General features: G+C 42.7%; 1 protein-coding gene across 1 annotated transcript in view; it reads left to right on the forward strand.

Moving 5' to 3' along the window:
• The first annotated feature begins 12542 nt into the window (after positions 1 to 12542).
• The window catches only part of VAPB (VAMP associated protein B and C), an 85238-nt gene continuing 77943 nt past the window's right edge, over positions 12543 to 19837 (forward strand). Inside the window, exon 1 of the mRNA XM_037811475.1 lies at positions 12543 to 12691. Coding sequence (XP_037667403.1) covers positions 12634 to 12691 — 58 coding nt within the window. The 5' untranslated portion in view covers positions 12543 to 12633. The remainder of the gene's footprint in view (positions 12692 to 19837) is intronic.

The following is a 19837-nucleotide window of genomic DNA, read 5'->3' on the forward strand; positions in this document are numbered from 1 at the left end:
GGGAGACTGGGCATTGGTATTTTTAAAGGAGTTTGGTTTCTCCATTTCTCCATTTCCATTTTCGTCCTCCCCACTCCCAGGAAAGCTTAGGGCCATAGATTCTCAAGTGACTGTCATGACTTTGTTTTTCTGTCTGGGGGAAAAACAAAAATAAGTGATTAAAATAGGTAAAGTAAGTGCCCTGTTCCCATGAGATCCACGTTGCCACAGGAGGCCCTATCGTTTGATGCTGGGGAAGGGGACGTGCATTTTGTCATTATCCTTGCTAGTGCCGTGGGGACTCGGGAGCCCGGCCTCTGCGGAAGGAAGGGCTGCCTGGCTCACCACCTGCCACCAGCCTCAGTGTGGCTCAGGAGCTGGGTGGCCCTGGGCAGGTGACTCTCACCTGTCCTCCAGCCAAAGACCCCGGGACACACCTGTAGTTGAACAATTGACTGGGGTGGGGGGTGGGTGGGAGGGAGGGTGGGGAAGGGTGGTGGGGGGGTGGGGGGTCCTCATCTCTTCTGCTGCAGAACTGCTTTTCCAGAAGGGCCTTGGGGGTCCATGGAAGTGGTGGGCCCCAAAACTGCCTGGGCAGGGCAAAGCACAGTTTTTAATCACATCAATGAAAATAGTGAAGTTGTCTGATGAGCCTTATACTCAAGATTGCTTAATCATTTTTTGTTTATTTACATATTAGTCCCATGAATTTGGGGTGGCTTTGGGGAGAGAGAGGCAGACAGAGATGCTGGGGGGTGGGGGTCTCACGCTCCCCGCCCCCAGGCAGGACCACTTGGGAGAGTGTCTCGCTTTGCTTCGTCTCCTGGCTGCACAGGGAGAGAAAAGGGGCTGCCTCCTCGGGGATCTGTGTCCCCTGGCCCGGGCCATGTGCCCTTCCACGAGGGTCTGCTGGAGAGCGGGTCTGGGAAAACCCACAAACCACAGATGGATGCATCCCCCGTCACACCCATACACCAGCACGCTGGAAGTGAGCTGCAGGGACCCTATAAACTCTCCCCACAATTAAGACCATGCTCACTCATCGCCTCATCAAACATTTATCGTGTGGTTCCTCAGCCTCCCACTGCTGGGGGGATGACGAGGTAAACACGCCGTCCTTAACCCTCAGGAGCAGAGAATCTAATTATCTTCCAGAGATCCTTAGGGGATCTGCTTAATAAATCAATGTGAATGATTTGCAATTAGAATATCAATTATTCGTATGCAAATCTGGCCTTCTGGGCGCTTGGGGACAAGTTCTAAGGACCGAAAAGGCTCTCTTCCCACACCCCACCCTCTCAAATTCTTAATTACATTATTTTGTTCATTCATCAAACGTTTATTGAGCATCTTTTACATGCCAGGCACAGAGATGGGAACCAGGAAGTCAGTCCCTGCTCGCTCACGGACGGATGGAAAATGGGAATGTTTGGGACGGGGGGACAGATGAGTTCTGGAGGGAGAGGGTGGCTCCCCACCTCCTTCCCCCAAACCTCCCCAAACCTACTTCACTGAGACCCTCAGATGAAGAGGCAAATCCCCGACCACGACTTGTGGCTCCAGACTGGAGGGGTTCCCCCTCTTTGGGCCAGGGTTAGACTACAGGACTGCACCCCTTGTTTGCAAAGGTGCAGGGGTGCCTTTGACTATCTACCTCGCCAGGCAGGTTCTGGCTGTGGGCTCGGGATGGGTGTCAACTTGTGTGCACAAGTGAGTCCTGAAACTTCAACTCCTGGCCACCATGACTCTTCGTATTCCTTACAGGGGAAACTCCATTCACTCACTCACTCACTCATTCACTCGTTCATTCATTCATTCATTCATTCACTCTAGTGTCTTTTGAGCCCCCGTTGCACTTCAGGTCTTTGCCAGGTGCTGGAGATAGCGTGTTACATCACACCAAGCAAAAGCGCCATGGTTCTTGCTTTCCCGTGGGAACACGGACAACAAAGAAGTAAGCAGTTAATCCCACACTGGCACACGCGCTAGGAAGGAAAAGCATGGCAGACGGGGGGCTCACGCCACCACTCAGGTCCCCTGCCGTGCCCCACAGGCTTGTCTTCAGAGCACTCGCTCTCCAGGCCCCCTCTTCATCTGCTCACACAGTCTCAGGCACCCCAGCACCCACCGCAGGGCCTAGCACACAGCAGGCACTCAAGAAGTGGTCGAAAGATGGTGACCACGTGGAGCTGGCCACAGGGAGGCCTGTGGGAAGAGCGGGCACAGCAAGCACAGAGGGCCTGGGGCAGGGCCAGGTGGGGTGAGCCAGCTGTCCCCCAGCTCCACCCCACCTCCCCCATCCTGAGGGCTGTTTCACCCAAGTCTCTGTCCTCCGTCTCCTTTCTCACTCCTCTGGAGCAAGTTACTGAATCCCCTTGTGCCTTGGTTTCCCCATCTGTAAACCAAAGAAAATAATAATGTTATTGCTTTCTTTGTTCTGAGAATGTAGGAGTAATACACATGAAGCTCTTAGATTAGTGCCTGCCATGTAGTGCATGACAAATTGTAGCTGAAGTTGATATTATTAGTATGATTATTAGTTCACCTTTCAGCCAGCTTCCAGAGGATCTTTCTAAAAAAATTAATTTGCTAAGTGCAACCTGGTATCCCAGATTGGATCATGGAACAGAAAAAGGACATTAATGGAAAAACAGGTGACAGCTGAATAAAGTCTAGAGTTTAGTTAATAATAATGTATCAACATTGGTTTCTTAGTTTTGACAAATGCACGGTGGCCATGGAAGATGGTAACATTAGGGGGCATTGGGTGGTGTGGGGGAGTATATAAGAGCTCTCTGCACTACTGTGGCAACTTGTCTGTAAATCTAAAATAATTTCAAAACAAAAAGTTTATTTAAAAACAATATATTTGGATTTGAATGGACATTTCTCCAAATAAGACATTCAAATGGGCAGAAAGCATATGAAAACACACTCGACATCATTAGCATTAAAGAAATGCAAAGTAAAACTACAGTGAGGTAACACCTCACAACCGTTAGGATGTCTATAATTAAAAAACTGAAAATAACAAATGTTGGTAAGGATGTAGAGAAATAGGAACCCTCATGTCTTTTTATTTTTCAAAAACTCTGTTTATTAAGAACTTTTTTTTTTTACGGAAGAAAACAAAGCATATTGAAGAAAAAGTACAATGAAAAAAAGATAAAAGAAAAAACAATGCCTCCTGTTTTTACTTAGGGTAAACTTTCAAGGCACTACAATTTTCTTCTTCACAGACAAAGACCCATGACTTTCTGTTCTCTGATCATATGTTTAAGGAACAAACCCTACTACAAATATGGCATGAAATCCAGGATCTCCGTCTAGCTGGCCCCAAAACAACAATGATAAACAAAACTTGAAAGCATAATTTGTAACTTTCAGATAAGTATAAATTAGCTTTATCTAGGTTTTCATCACTTATCCAGTCTGTCTTGTAAGCACATTCCCCTAGGTTTGCCTTGTCAAAAATTAAGGCTACGGAGTATATATCAATTAATCAAAGACCAATATTTTATGACATTATGCAGGTATTTGTAAAATGACACTTTTCCAAAAGCAATCATATACCAAATAGAAAACTATCTTTTGTTACTGCTTTAAACAGTGCACTAAAATAAAAACATATACAAAGGGAAGAGATTTAATAGATAGGAACATGGAAAAACCCCAAAGCTTTAATTCAGAGTAGACAAGTTCATTTCTTCCAAGCAGAAGAATTCACAGTATTTCTTTAACTTTCAAATTCTAGATATTCAGATTGACATAGTGCCCTGCAAAAAAACATCATATATGAAATTCACAAATCCTTGCAGCAAGTGGTCTCTTCTCCTAAAAAAATATGTCAATGCTTGAAGTTTCACACAGCAAGCAACATAATCATCAAAGAAGATTCTGCCATTTTTGCTACAGTGTTTAACAATGGCAGTTAATGTTTGAGGACTTAACCTGTAACCCATAGCTGCAATGGCTTGGCTCAATTCACGATGCTCTACTATGCCACTTTGATCTTGGTCAAAAGTCATAAAGTGTTGCTTTCAGGCATTAAGAGCTGCCCAAAGTTCTTTAAATTCTTGAAATCCCATTTTTCCTGTGTAATCTCTATCCAACATGGCAATTATAATTCTGCAGGTTTCCAAACTGAAGGTGTGAATCAGGTATCCCGTGTGACTTCACATAAACATCCCAAACATATAATATCCCCACTTTTACAAAGAAGGAAACCAAAATCCGTAAGATAAAGTTTCCCAAGTTCATTGAGTTAATAAGTAGAAGAGTCAGGATTGGAACCCAATGCTCTTTCTTCATACAAAAACGACTTAGAGGTCCCTCATATCTTTTTGATGGAACTGGAAAATGGTGCAGCCACTGTGGAAAACAATTGGGTTCCTCAGACAGTTAAAAATAGAATTACCGTATGACCCAGCAATTCCACTCCTGGGTATATATCACAAAGTATTTGAAAGCAGGAACTCAGAGAGATACTTGTACCCCAGTGTTCATCACAGCATTATTCACAAAAGCCAAAAGGTGGAAGCAACCCAAGTGTCCATCAACAGAAAGGAACGGATGAACAAAATGTTGTCCATCCATGCGATGGAATATTGTTCAGCCAGAAAAAGAAGTGAAATGCTGGTACGTGGTACAATGTGGGTGAAACTTGAAGACATCATGCTGAGTGAAACAAGCTACACACAAAAGGACAAATAGTGTATGATTTCTCTTATATGAAATACTTAGAATAAGAAAACTCATAGAGACATAAAACAGAATAGTGGTTCCCAGGGGTAGCAGAAGGGGGGATGGGGAGTTATTGCTAAACGAGTATGAGTTGTGGTTTGGGATGATGAAAATAGTCTGGAAATAGATAGTGGTGAAAGTTACGCTGTTTTGTCAATGTACTGAATCAAAGAGTTGTCCAGTTTATATGGTTAAAATGATTTTTACAATATATATATTTTTACCACAATAAAAGATTACCAAAATAAAAATTACCGAATTACCCCCCCAAAAACATTAAAGACCATAATACCATTTGGTCACTTTACTTCTCTATTTGAAAACATTGGCTAAGTCTTCAAGGATAAAATCTCAACTCCGTAGCACAGCACGGAAGGCCTTCCATCGTCTGGCCCCTGCTGGCTAGGCTCCTTAGTACCCCTTGGCTTCCTGTCCGCAAAGTGGGGTTAAACTGCCAGCTCGACATTGAGAGGAGTAAATAAGTTAACATCCGACAAAGCCTTCGGCAGGGTGCCTGACCATCGGAACACACTCGATGCATCTTAGCTATGGTTTCTGATTGCCCACAGTGGGCTCGTCTCTTCCACAGCCACTTGCCCTCCCTGTGCCCCTGAGTCATTTCGTCTCCATGAGCCTCAGTTTCTTCTGAGGGTATGAGAATAGTTGCCACCATCATGAGCGCTACGAGAGCTAATAGAATATACAGTGTGGTAGGCAAGATGGGCCCCCGAGACGTCCACATCCTAAGGTCTGAAATCTGTGAATATGTTACCTTCTCATGGCAAAAGGGACTTTTGCAGATGAGATTAAGTGAAGAATTTTGAGATGGGGAGAAAATCCTGGACTATCTGTGTAGGCACAAGGTAATCAGTCCTTAAAATAGGGAATCAGGAGGGCAGATTGGAAGATGCTGGGCTTTGAAGGTGGAGGAGGGGACCAACCCAAGAAACTCAGGGGGGTTCCAGAAACCAGAAAAGTCAAGAAAGCAGATTCCCCCTACCTACAAGCCATGGAGGAACCTGGCCTTGCCAACACCTTGATTTTAATCCCACAAGACCAAACTTTGAACTTTTGATCTCCAGAACAGTAAAATAATAAATTTGCAGTGTTTCAAGTCACTAAGTTTGTGATAATTTGTTACAGGAAACTAATGCATAAGCTAATTTATTGCTGAAATGGAGCAAAAGCTAAATAAATGCATGAGAGTATTATTGCTTCTGGCCTACCCCAAGCAGGCCATGTACTTTAGGGCTGTTGCCATCTGTTGGAGAGCGGCACCTTCTCTTTTCTGACTGACGAGATCTTTCTTACAATTTTTTCAAGACTGTTCTTTAATGCCCTCTGGGCTTTTAATTTTTCTACCAGCTCCATGGGCAAACTTCATGGTCTCTTCTGAGCTTCCTTCCCTATTCTAGCACTTACAACAGGGGTAATGATTTTTGCATCTGTCTTCAATCCCCAGCACTAGACAGTGAGGACTTGGCAGCCAAGGCTTAGAGTACCTGCTGCAGGACGCTCACGCAGTAGATTCTGAGAAAATGTTGGTTGAATGAATGATGAAAGACAGAATGACTGATAAGTGATGGAGGTTCTGGGGTTCTGGGTTTTTTTGGAGGAAGGCTGCAGAGGTGAGGGCACCTTTCTCAACACATCACATCAAGGGCCCGTGCTAGACCATGATCTGTCACTGGAGTTACTGACCTTGATCTCCTGGCTAAGGTACTGTCTTCCAGGTTCCTCCACTGTAAAGTTACTTTTCCCTCTTTTCACATTGTACTCCTCAGAAGCAAGTCACAAAGCACAGCCCTCACTTAAGAGGAGTGGGGAGTCATCATGCTCCACCTCCCTGAGGACAGAGTATCCATGTGAATTATTTGGGATTCTTCATGAGATATTTGTCTTTTCTTCTTTGTTTCATTCATCTTTTTCTATTAGGATGGGCTCATGGATTCTTCCTTTCTACTTTGAGTGATAATGCAATATTTTGATATTTATTTCTTTTGCTCAAATTGTTCCAGCTTGGCCATTGGGAGCTCCGTCAGTAGGCTCCTGTGTCCCTTTGCCATACCTCCAATATTTTGTTTTGTGAGCATTTCTTTACGTTCTGGCACTGCAGGATACTCCAGGCTCATCTTGTGTAGTCCCTGTCCCAGTCCAAGAATAAGCCATTTTTCTAAGTCACCTGGTTTCTTTCACTGGAGAATGGTATCAGAAACCAAGATCTGCGTGCTGGGTGCAAGAAAAATATTTTTGACATGAAAACGCTACTAAGGAGACTCCGTTTTCTGGCAGGATGGTAAATTAGATGTTCTGACTGACCCTTCCAATCAAAACAACTCACATGCTGGTTGAAGTGTTTTAATTGCCTCAATGAATTGGCACCAGGAGCGCTCTGAAGACAAAAAATAAAGGAAAGAGGGACTCTTTAGAGATAAGCTGACTTCTGATGCTGATTTTAGTCCTGAGGGAATTGCGGAAGCCTGTGAAGGAGAGCTTTGATTTTCTCAGTCCTTTGTGCTTTATAGGATGGAAGACAAAGTTCGGAGCCCATCCATGTCGGGGTGTCCAGATGATCCTTCAGCATACAGTGAACAAAAAATACTGCCCCCTCCCATAAAAGAATATTGTTAAGTAGAAGCTCTCAGTGGAGGGGGCAATGCTATTTCTCCTGAGAATCACAGAAACAGGGAAGTTAACTACTTGTTATGGGTTGGATTGTGTCCTCCAAAAAGATACTTAGTTTCCTGGCTACTAAGACAACTACCATACAATGGGTTAGCTTAACAACAGGAATCTACTGGTTGATGGTTTCAGAAGCTAGAGGGCTTGCTTTCTTCTGGGATTGGTAGTGTTCCGGCTGGCTGGCAATCCTTGGGGTTCCTTGGCTTTCCTGTCACATGGCATTGTCCTCTCCTTTCTCTTCCGGTTTCTGCTGACTTCCAACTTCCTGCTTTCCTGTGACCTTCTCTCTAAGGCCTCCTGGAACAGGATTAAGACCCATCCTGATTCAGTTGGCTTCACCTTAACTAAAAATAACATCTTCAAAAGGTCCTATTTATGATAGTTTCATGCTTACAGGAATGGATTAAGAACATGTGTGTTGGGGTACATAATTCAATCTACCACAGATGTGTTCACACCCTCACTCCCAGTAGCTGTGAATGTAATGTTGTTTGGTGTTAGGGTCACTGCAGACAGAATAAGTTAAGTTATAATGGGGTGGCACTGGAGTAGAGTAGGCCCTTAATCCCATACGACTGGTGACCCCATACTAAGGAGAGAAGAGACAGAGGCAGATACAGAGAGAAGATGGCCATGTGACTACAAGGGCAGAGATTAGACCCAAGGAATGCCAAGGATGGTCAGCAAATCACCAGATGCTAGTAACAGGCAAGGAAAGATTCTCCGTTTTCATCTTCGGGGGAGTGTGTCCCTGCTGATATCTTGATTTCAGACTTCAAGTCTCCAGAACTGTAAGACAATTAATTTCCGTTGTTTTAAGCCCCAAAGTTTGTGATACTTTGTTGTGGGAGCCCCGGGACACTAAGACACTACCTTTACCCTACCTCAGTGTCTTCTTCTGTTTGCTTTTACAATTCTCCATTACCAATTCAACTCGTCCTCATATTAAATTATCTCTGTTAAAATAAGGCCATCGTTTCTGCTTTTCTGGCTGAACCATACCTGATCTAGTCTTGATAACAAGAGTGGTCCCAAGAAACAGACACTTGAAGAAGAGATTCTGGGATTGCCTTGGCCACATCCCCATGCTTGAATGGAGTGCCCATGAAATATAGAATACAAGCAGTGGTAAGCAGGAGTGGGCTCACACCTGCTCATGAGAGCCGAACGCGCACATCTCTTCTCAGCTCTGCCTTCAGTGGCGTCCCATTGGTAGCTTAAAATCAGTCATGGCGGGAGTATGTACACAACAAAAATCTGCAAAAACTATAAATCTGAATTATTTTTACAGAGAGCCAATGTAGCATTCACCTCTGGACACTGGGAATCCATGTCATGTAGTTGCATCACTGCTAATTCCGTTATCACTTGCACTTGATTGTGATAAAGTGTCCACTGAAGCAAGGGCTGTTGCGAGCCAAGTGGCTGCTATACTTGTGGTAGTAATGGTGACCAAGGAACCGTGTAGGGGTGGGATACCTGCTTCTATGTTCACTGGAGCAATCACAGAAAGAAAATAATGAGCTCAGGTCTTTAAACTCTCCACTAAGAGTCACAGTCAGAGAAGAAGAGAGCTTCTATGGAGGAGCAAAAATAGTAGCTCATTTCTTGTATTCAAAAATCATACCCCAATTTAACTGGGCAGTTTGCAGAACTACAATAGAAATGGAGTTCATAGATTTGCTAGAACCTCAGGCAGGGCATTTAGTTGCCTACTTTGGCTGAGAGACAATCAGAAGCACCGACATACCTTTATTCGTGGACAGTGGCTAATGATTTGGCTGGATGGTCAGAAACAGAGAGATCAGAACTGGATGATTGGTGATAAGGAGGTCGGGAGAGGAGGTATGTGGAATCCTTTCAGAATGGGCACAATGTGAAGACATTTGTGTTCCAGGTGAACGCCCATCCACACCATCCACTGCAGCAGAAGTGCTCTAATAATCAGGTAGACAAGATGACTCACTCTGGGGCTGTCGGTCATCCTTTTTTCCCATTGTGCCATTATTTGCTCAATGGGCTTGTTCTAGTTTGCTAATGCTGCAGAATACAAAACACCAGAGATGGATAGGCTTTTATAAAACGGGGGTTTATTTCGCTACACAGTTACAGTCTTAAGGCCACAAAGCATCAGCAATCGGGTACCTTCACCGGAGGATGGCCCATGGCATCCGGAAAACCTCTGCTAGCTAGGAAGGCAGCTGGCGTCCGCTTCAAAGCTCTGGCCTCAAAATGGCTTTCTCCCAGGACGTTCCTCTCTAGCAAGCTTGCTCCTCTTCAAAACGTCACTCACAGCTGCACTGAGTTCCCTCTCTCTGAGTCAGCTCATTTATATGGCTCCACTGATCAAGGCCCACCCTGAATGGGCGGGGCCACGCCTCCATGGGAATATCTCATCAGTCATCACCCACAGCTGGGTGGGGCACATTCCAAGCAAATCTAACCAGCACAAAACATCTGCCCCACAAGACTACAAAGACAATGGCATTTGGGGGACACAATACATTCAAACCGGGACAGGGCTTGTTTACAAATTTCCATGGTGGCAGGAATGGAGGCTCTGCATGGGCTCGAGAGCATGGATATCCCCCTTGCTAAGCTGACCTACCCACTGCCACTGCTGATTGCCTTTAGTGCCTGACACATCGTCATTCTCCAGGGTGGCAGGGACTGAAACCAATGTTAAAACTAAGGGAGTGACAATGTAGATATGTAAAAAGAACAAAATAGAATTTATATACTAAAAAATAATAATAATTCAAATAAACAACTCCCAGACCAGGTTTATTAGTAGCATAAGGGAGAATTAGTGATTGGAAGAGAGGTGTGAGGAAATTCTCAGAATGTGGGGCACAGAGATGAAAGATTAAAATATGACAGAGAGGTTAAGAGACATTGAGCATGGTATGAGAAGGTCTAAGTGTTTTACAGACTTTTGTTTGTTTTCGTTACTTTTTTTTCCCCACAATCCACATTAAGAAATGCATTTTACATTTGAGTCACTACATAGACATGTATTTAGGTAGATTAATAAATCCAACTGAAACAAAAGTATCATGCAATAATACAATATACTCTAATATTTTCTATTTTCTTTCTTTCTTTCCCAACGTTGGTGACAACCTAATAAGTTAATTTCTTAACCCACTCTTGAGAATCAACTGATAGCTTGAAAAACATTAGTCTAATAAACTAGTAATCAGATTTCCAGAAGAGAGTAAGAGAATGGGGCTGAGGTAATATTTAAAAGAAATATTGTCTGAGAATTTTCTACAATTGATGAAGGACACCAATCAACAATCAGGAAGCATAAAAAATTCAAGACAAAATAAATAGGAAGACATATCATGATGATACTGCCATGAATGGAGGGAAAAAACATTATCTATGAGATATCTGACTCCTCAGCAATAACAATGGTAGCTGGAAAACAGTGGCTCCTATCTGAGACAGAACAGTTGTCAATCTAGCAAGCCAGAAAAACTATTTTTCAAGAACAAGGGCAAAATAAAGTCATTTTCAGACAAACAAAAATCGAGAGTTTGCATTAACCCCTCCTTAAAATAAAATTTAAAAGATCTACTTCAGGTACAAGGAAAGGAATCCCAGTTGTAAGCTCTGACATACGAAAAGAAAAGGTGAGCAAAGAAATCAATAACTCTGTGGTTGCGCCTAAATTGACATTGACTGTATAACCCAATTTAGTAATGTGTCATGGGGTCAAAAATGAAACTATTACACTACAACAAAAACATATGAATTAGGGGAGTAATGATTAGAGTTAAGGTGCTTCAAGGGCCTTATATTTTAAGAGAGGATGGTAAAGATAATTTAAAAACTGAAATTTTCCTAAGTAAACATGTCAAAATTCCTAGAGCAATCACTAAAACAATAGAAGTAGAATGTATGAGAAAAAAAAATTAAGCAAGAGGGGAAAAAACCTCACAGGACTGATAGAAATCACAAAATGGTAGAAATAATTCCAGATACATAAGTAAATATAATAAGTATAAATGGACTAAATGCTCCAGTTAAATGACAAAGATTATCTTTAAAAAAAAAACAACTTTGTTATAATGAAAAACTTAAGGCATACAGAAAAGTGTGAAGAATGGTACAAAGTACAACCAGATACCTGCCATCTAGACACTTGCCAACGATTATTAATAATCTTCTGTTTGTTTCCTCGACCTATACGTATAGCAGAGTATTAAGAACATATTTTATTTTAGGTAGCAAACATTATGTAATAAAATAAAGTAAAATAATTTAAAGTGTTAATAATAATGTGGAATGTTTTATTTTGAGGTCCCAGAAATTTTTTAACCATGTATCTATTTGTGCAATTCTTTAATTAATGGATGAATCTCCACTAGGCTCTAGTAGGAAGGACAGGAACCAGGTCAAGTTTTCTGACCACTGTATCTTTAAATATTTTTTGCGTAAACAAATGCCGTCTATCTGTAAAGGATTCAGTACAGTGCTTGTTACATAGTAAACATGCACTATACAGAAGCTTTTATTTATTATAGTTTCTGTTATTGAAAGCATTTATTAGAGTGGCATGAAACAAGCAAGAAATAATGGGTAGTTTATTATATTTATAATTATTATTTATGATACATTACAGCACTTAGCCCAAATCATTCACTCATATCATAAATACTATGTTTATAATAAGAATAAATAGCACTTTCATTATTATTCAAAGACTTAACAGTGCCTGTAAAATAAGCAAGGGAAAATGTAATTTTATTCTTATTAATTATTATTATTGAATCAGGCTCCCAGCAGGTCCTTAATAAATATTCTTCGCAGGGACTGTCAGCATTTCTGGGAATCTCAGAGGCGACCAACCTCCCGCGCTACGCGAAGCCCCGCCCCCAGAGCCGGCGCAAAACGCAACCTCCCGCCGCCCGAGTGCGCGCCAGGGCCGGGCCGGCCAGCCTGCTGCGTGCGTGCGTGCATACGTGCGTGCGTCGCTGCGTGCGTGCGTGCCGCGAGCTCGCCGGGAACCGCGGCCTCGCCCTCGCCCTCCGCCCCTGCGCCTGCACCGCGTAGACCGCCCCCCTTCCCCCGCGCTCGCGCCGTAGGCGACCCCCACCCGCGCCCCGACAGGCGTTTTTTTTTTTTTTTTTTTTAATTTAAAGGGGGCGCAGCAGTAAAGCTTCCCGCCTCAGGTGACCTCTCAGGGGTCTCCCCGCCAAAGTTGCCCCGCCGCTGAGGAACATGGCGAAGGTGGAGCAGGTCCTGAGCCTCGAGCCGCAGCACGAGCTCAAATTCCGAGGTAAGCCCCGGAGACCCGCCCGGGCCCGGGCCGCCATCTTCCGGCCCGCGCCCCGCCGCCCCGCAAGAGCCGCGCCCGCCCGCCCCCGCCCGAGTTTTGGAGGGACAGGGCTTGGGCTGCGGGTGACGTCGTCCCTCGTCGCCCGCGGTCCCCGCCCTGTCCTCGTGGCCGAGGGGGGCCGCCGGGTGGGGCAGGGCCGGGCTTCCGCGCCCACCGCCCGCCTGCCTTGCGCCCCGAGAACTGTCAAGAGCTTCCTGGAACCGAGAGTGCCAAGAGGGCCATGTGCGGGGAGACCAGCCTCCGTGGGCGCCTCGCCTTCGAGGCACTAGTCACAGTTGCCATGTTAATGTTACCAGCTAGTTTGTGGTCTTCGGTGTAAGCACTGGCTGCGCCAGGGTTGACTTCTTCGGTGTGGGCTCAGATGTCACCCCTCAGAGAGGCTGCCCTGACCATCCAGCCCACGGTGGACGCCTGCAGTGTCCCGCCCCTGTCACATCCGTTTTACTGTCTGCACGGCACTTACCTCCACCTAAAGTGATCGTCTTTACTGACTTGTATACTGTCTGTCCACACTAGAAGGGAAACTCCATGAGGACAGGATCTTGTCAGTTTGCTGCTATAACCCCAACACATACTAGGTGGCTAATAAATAAATAGCTGTTTAACAAATGAATCAGGACTCTTCACAGGAGTTCTGATGGGACACCGCCCGACTCCGCTCATGTTTTCTTGGTGCCCGTTCCTCACTCAGCTTTATGCAGCGGAGGGAGGCGGCCAGAATGGTGGGATCGTTTATCTCCCCAAAGCTGCCTGAAGCTGGGTCTGGAGGACATCTATGGCAGCTCCTGTGTTTGTGGCAGGCCAGAGTCTTGGTCTCCCGTGAGCACTTACCACCTTTGTAATTTGTACCTTTATGTTTTTATTTTTATGTTTTTGTCTGCTTTCTCCACCAAGATACACACTTCACGAGACAACAGGGACCTTGTTTGACTTACTGATTTGTTCTTTCCATGTGTATTGGGCACTTGTGTGGTAGTCATATGCTTGGCACTGGCGGTCAGTGGGGAATAAGACCAACAAGGTCCCTACTTTCATGGAGCTTCTATTCTAATGAGGGCAACAAGCAAGCCGACAAATAAACTGGATCACTTCAAATAGTGTTAAGTTCTGTGAAGGAAATAAAACAAGCTGATGTGATGGGGATTGGACGTTTGGACCAGCACCTGGCCTGCAGTAGGTTCTACATAGGTGTTTGTGAAGTGAACGCTGGCCAGAGGCACCCCTATCAGGAAGCAGTGCTGAGTAACTTGCCCAAGTTGCTAAGTGGTACGTTCGAACCCAGACTTTAGAGCCCATGCTTTTAACCGTTACGCTTTCTGACTCCTGGGAAAGACTTCAGAACTATGGCGGTCACTTTGCTTCCTAGGTAAACAATCTGAAATGAGACCCTGAGTGTGAAAGGAAACGAAGGTTTTTCATTTAAAGGGGAACAAAAACAAAACAAAACCCCAAATCTAGCATGGATTATAATTTGGTGAGAGTATTTTAGTTTGTATGATGTTCTCATGACCTTCTGGAGGAGCCATGCTGGGAAAGGAATCCAAGTAGTCAAAGCAAATGTGGGAATAGATGGTTTCTACTTCAGTTGTCTGAAGTTCTTTACCCAGGAAGCCTGGCTTGCTTACTCCTGTGAATTGGCACAATTATTCATTTAGTTCACAAACATTTACTGAGTGTCTGCTATGTGTTAGATTATCATGAGATGCTGAGTCACATCAGATGTACTTACCTTCATTCTCCCACAACCCCACCCTAGTACTTATTAAGTCTAGAAAAGGAGGCAAATGAGCAAATCAGCCAGGACGGAGCAATGACATAAGGTAATCCAGAGTGCTCCAGGACAGTAGAGGAGGTCAGCTCCTGGTCATTTGAGCTGAGTTACAAAGGTTGAATGGAAGTAGGTTAAAAGAAATGGATGGGGAGCATTTCAGGTGTAGGGAATTGCATGTGGAGAGGCGCAGAGGCTGCGATAGCTGGGCTCCATTGGGATGCTGTTAGTAGTTCTGGACGACAGTAGCAGAGAGCATTTGATAAGGTTGCAGGGTAAGGTAGGAGGTGAAGCTGACGAGTAGGTAAGAGTTAGAGCTTTAAGGCTTTTTGTGCACAGACACATCCTCTGTTCAATTTAAAATTATATGGCTGCTCATCAAACAGTCCTTCCTGCAACTCCACCTCCCAGGACAAATTTTCTCTTCTAATGTGCTATTATAGAAAGAGGTACTGAAAATGCAGGTTTTTGTCCCAGCTCTTTCAGTTGAAGATGTGTTACCTTGGGCTGGCCACTTCACTTTTCAGTCGTTGGGGATACTGCTCATGTCTGACTTGCCTCCTATGGAAAGATTGTTGTTGCTGTTGTTCAGAAGGAGAGAGATTATGGCTGTTCACGTGCTTATATTCACATGTTGGTGGTTGTATTTAGACAACTGGTTTCATCACTTCAACTTCTTTACCTGAAAGGTATGTCAGAGAAGAGTGATCCCTCTGGCCCTGGGTTGGCCAAAGAAGTGATAGCAAAATTCACTGGATATATTTGCTAGTCAAGTGACCCAAGAGAAGTCCTTGTCAAATTTTCGAAGGCCATTGGCTTATGGCTTCAGAAGAGGTGTCTGCACACATGCAAACCACTTTACAAAGTGTTTGTTTTTAAGCTGAGTGCTGAGACAGTGGATTTCTAATAGAGACTCAACACCTTGGGTTGCTTTATAGAGATAATTCATTTTAGGATGAGAACTGGCACATTTAACTGGCCTCTTCCAAGTTATTAGGGTGACGACTCTGGCTTCTGGTGGTTCACTTAGAAGAAGAATCAAATTTCTAAGCTAACTTGATTTGAGAAAGTTGTAATTAAAATGCCTGTCATTTAAAGAAAAAAAAAAACATTTTTTAAGTGCAGCCTAAAATGATCATATGGGATTATATATTGTTGGATTCTTTTTAATCTTGGGAATTGTGTAGTTATGTTAAATTTAAGGATTTTACAGAATAAAAGAGAACACAGATATACGTGTCCTTTTTTAAAAAAATTCAGTTTTATTGAGATATTCACATATCATACAGTCATCCACAGTGTACAGTCATTTACAGTACTGTTGTATAGTTGTGCTTCATCACCATGATCAAGTTTTGAACATTTTCATTACTCCAAAATAAATAAATAAATAAAGAAAGAAAGAAAGAACACCTAAAACATCCCACTCCTGTCATCCCACCCTATTTTTCAGTTAATTTTTTTCCTTGTTTTTCTACTCATCTGTCCATACTGGATAATGGGAGTGTGAGCCACAAGGTTTTCGCAATCACACAGTCACACCATGTAAGATAAATAGTTATGCAGTCGTCTTCAAGAATCAAGGCTACTGGGTTGCAATTGACAGTTGACGGTTTCAGGTGTTTCCTTCTAGCTATTCCAATACACAAAACTACAAAGGGATGTCTATATAATGCATAAAAATACCCTCCAGAATGACCTCTCGACTCTATTTGAAATCTCTCAGCCACTGAAACTTTATTTTGTTTCATTTTGTTCTCCCGTTTTGGTCAAGAAGACTTTTCTTAATCCCATGATGCTGGGTCCAGGCTCATCCCTGGGAGTCATGTACTGCATGCGTTACCAGGGAGATTTACACTCCTGGGAGTTACATCCCGCATAGAGGGGAGAGCAGTGAGTTTACCTGCCGAGTGAGCTTAGAGAAAGAAAGGCCACATCTGAGCAACAAAAGAGGTTCTCTGGGGGAGACTCTTAGACGCAATTATAAGTAGGCTTAGCCTCTCCTTTGCAGAAACAAGCTTCATAAGGGCAAGCCCCAAGATTGAGGACTTGGCCTACTAAATTGGTAGTCCTCAGTGCTGGTGAGAATATCGGTAATTCCCAAGGTGGGGAAGTTTAATATTTCTGCATTTTCCCCCAGTTCCTCTCGGAGGTGGGAGGGGAGGGGGGCGGGCGGGCGGCGGCTTGCAAATATATTTGTATTCCCTGTCCAAATTACTCTGCGATTTATCGGGGTTTCACTGTAACCTGTACAAACCTACCGGATCTCACTTCCTATTCTAAGTTCCATGTAATTATGGTGTTTGAATAAACTGACCATACAAGTTAAGTTATTTAGTGTGCTACAGAAAATATAGATCCTGCACCAAATAAACATCTCTTCCCTTGGTCTCACGCAGAAGTTGAGGTTTTAAAACACGGTCAATATTATCTTTTACCCTTTGGGCTGATTTGTCTTAGTCCTCCCAGATCCGCTTCATTCAACTCTCTAATTGAAGTCTAAACAATTTTTCAGCTGTTCAAACAGTTGGTGTATGAGGTAATACCGACATTTATAGCTGCTAAGCTCTAGCTCTGAGTTTCAGGTGTCACACAGATAACCCAAAGTTCCAAAGACTGACCAGGTTATGCACAAAGAACTGAGCATCTCAGAAGTTAGAGATAACCATTACAACTCAGGAATAGGTGTGACTGCTGTAAGAGCTTCCAATCTAGAGAGGGACCTTTACAATAAGTGTTCCCCTGGAAACCCGTGGTCTGTTATTCAATTCTCAGAGTTTACACATTATGGTTAGTTCATATTAGTGAGGTGTTAAAATGTTTGTCTTTTCTTTTCTGGCGTATTTCACTCAAATATTGCAAATCATGAATACTGCCACCATAAACACCAGTGTGCAAGTGTCCATTTGGGTCCCTACTCTCAGTTCTTCCAAGTACCTTATTCAGTGTTATGAAAAATACTTGGCTGCATTGTGTTAAATGTGAAAAGCAGAAAGACTGGTGGCTTCCTGAAAGAAGCAGGGCACAATGGGGTTTGCCTAGATCTGAGGTTGATTTTAAGAAGTCAGCTCTTTGAGACCAGGGCAGTCTTTCTGAAAGAGTTACAAGTTTTTGGAAATGTGCAGAATGTGTTTGTTTTGCATTGTCACTCTTTCTATTTATCTCAGCTCTTCCAAGGCCCAATCCTTTGTTTTTCCTATCTCTTCTGAGGTCCCACTTTTTGTCTGGCACAAAGAGCTTTCTGAATGTGTCACTTTCAGGGTATTTTGTATCTCCTATTTTCTTTCTCCTCTCCCTTCCCCTGTATCACATTCCGTCTGTGGTAAATAGTATGTCTTGTATTTTTTTGGTCTTTGTCCATGACTTTTAATCCTTCTTCACAGCCTGGCACACCCTCTTCTCTCCATACCCCCACCAATGATACTGTCACGTGAAAATGGTTTGTTAACTATCCTCACTTGTTGATTAGTTGAGGTTTAACCCCACTGTGGACCCATTTGCCTTTGCTTTATTTTGATACTACGTCATTGACTTTCAAGAAGTCTCAGAAAGTACTGTCGTTGATCTGTAGGGATATTAGGTGGGACAGCACCAATGGATTGATGTGGTTAGTCTCCGTTTTTGGGAGAAATAGGCATTTGAGCACTATGATAGTAGATAAGTTAGTGATACTATCTTTTCTGTAAGGAAAGCATGCTTAGAATCAACCTCTTCTAGTTGGTGTATAATTTAAGATTGTTTAGTAAGTTAAAAAATGAAAAAACCCTGTGGATATAGTCAGTTCTATGCAGTAATTATCTTTCAGATGGTTAAGTACAGCATTAATTCTTTAGCTTTAGTATAGCGCTGATTTCCTTAACATTTCATGATCACATAGAACAGACTGTGTTTTACAGCACAACAAATTGTCAGTAGTGTGCTTAAGATTCTTTATGGTCATGGTTTAAATCCATCCTGAATAGATTATTTTCATTTATTTAATTATTAACCAGCTTGCTCATCAAAGCAAGTGGCATTAAACTCACTAAGCTTGAGTCAAACTTAAATCCTTAAGGATAGTATGTACTATTTACTTCTGAATTCTTGTTCCTGGGAGAAAAATGTGAACTAGAAGTTAGCGTTATTTTGTCCATTTATTTGTTTCTTCACAGTTAACTCCTTAGCGAAAAAAAATTTGATAGTTCTTCGCTGTGGGCTTATATTTAGAAAGTGGTGATGTTTCCTTTGTGTATGGATACACAACAGTTATCTTCATAATTACCTGGTAGCTTTTCATCCATGTGTGGATTTATTAAAATAATGAGTCTGAGTTGATGCTTATTAAGATGATCTCTTAATCATTATTAATACTATCTTTTATTTATTAGAAATATAAAGCATCTTGCTTTCAGGTGCTGAAGGCAAAATACTGCAAACTTTGACCCTGCAATATTATCACTAAGTAGTTGAAAATTAAGGGAGGAGTCGAGAGTAAATATTTTGGTTATTACTCAAATAATACCCCTAGGCTTGATTTTTAGAAAGTGAAACTTAAATTTTTACTTGCGGAATTATTTCTAAGATTGCCTCATAGATCTCCAGTTTGTATTTGAAAACTTTGCCACCTAAAGGGTCACTGTGATTTGAAACAAATGAGTACAGCTTTCAGCAAGATAACAAGAAAGATGAATAGAAAGAGTGCGGAATTCCATTAGTCAAGACAAGGTTGCCATAGACTTGTCTTTAATAAAATAAAAGCCTTCTGCACAGCTATTTTGCACTCGGGATGGTGTTAAAACAAAGTTGCGTTATGGTTTCCAGGCTGGCTTCCTCATTTTCTATCATTTTAAGCCCCTTTCAGGCTGCCATCAGCATAGCATTTCCAGAGTGCTTTGGCCCACGCTCAGTGGAGATGTGCATTCTTTGAAGTTTTTACCTGACAACCTGGACCCTGACTTTACAAAAACAAGAGTTATTTGAAGAGCTTTGTTATGGAAACAAAGTTACTGAGCTTCACAGTAATTTTAAGATTATTTTAAAAAATACCGATGTGGCAAAATGACATTTTTAGAATATCTGTCTTTTTTTTTTTCAAAATGTTAAATGCAGTGTTTTAACAGAAGCTGTCAGTATCTAGAAACAGTGCCCTACTGTCCTTTAGAATCCCCCCCCTTCCATGGAAGAGAAAAAGCCTTTGAAAAAATGGCACAGTACTGTGGAAACATTGCAAAATACTTTCTTTTAATAACATTAGCATTAATTGCATGAAACTGTAATGCTATAGGAATACCTCCCTAGAGTTTTCCTTCATCCTTTCAGAAGGATTATTATCAATTCTT

This window comes from Choloepus didactylus, chromosome 19 (assembly GCF_015220235.1).
Source record: "Choloepus didactylus isolate mChoDid1 chromosome 19, mChoDid1.pri, whole genome shotgun sequence".
NCBI classification, from domain to species: domain Eukaryota; kingdom Metazoa; phylum Chordata; class Mammalia; order Pilosa; family Megalonychidae; genus Choloepus; species Choloepus didactylus.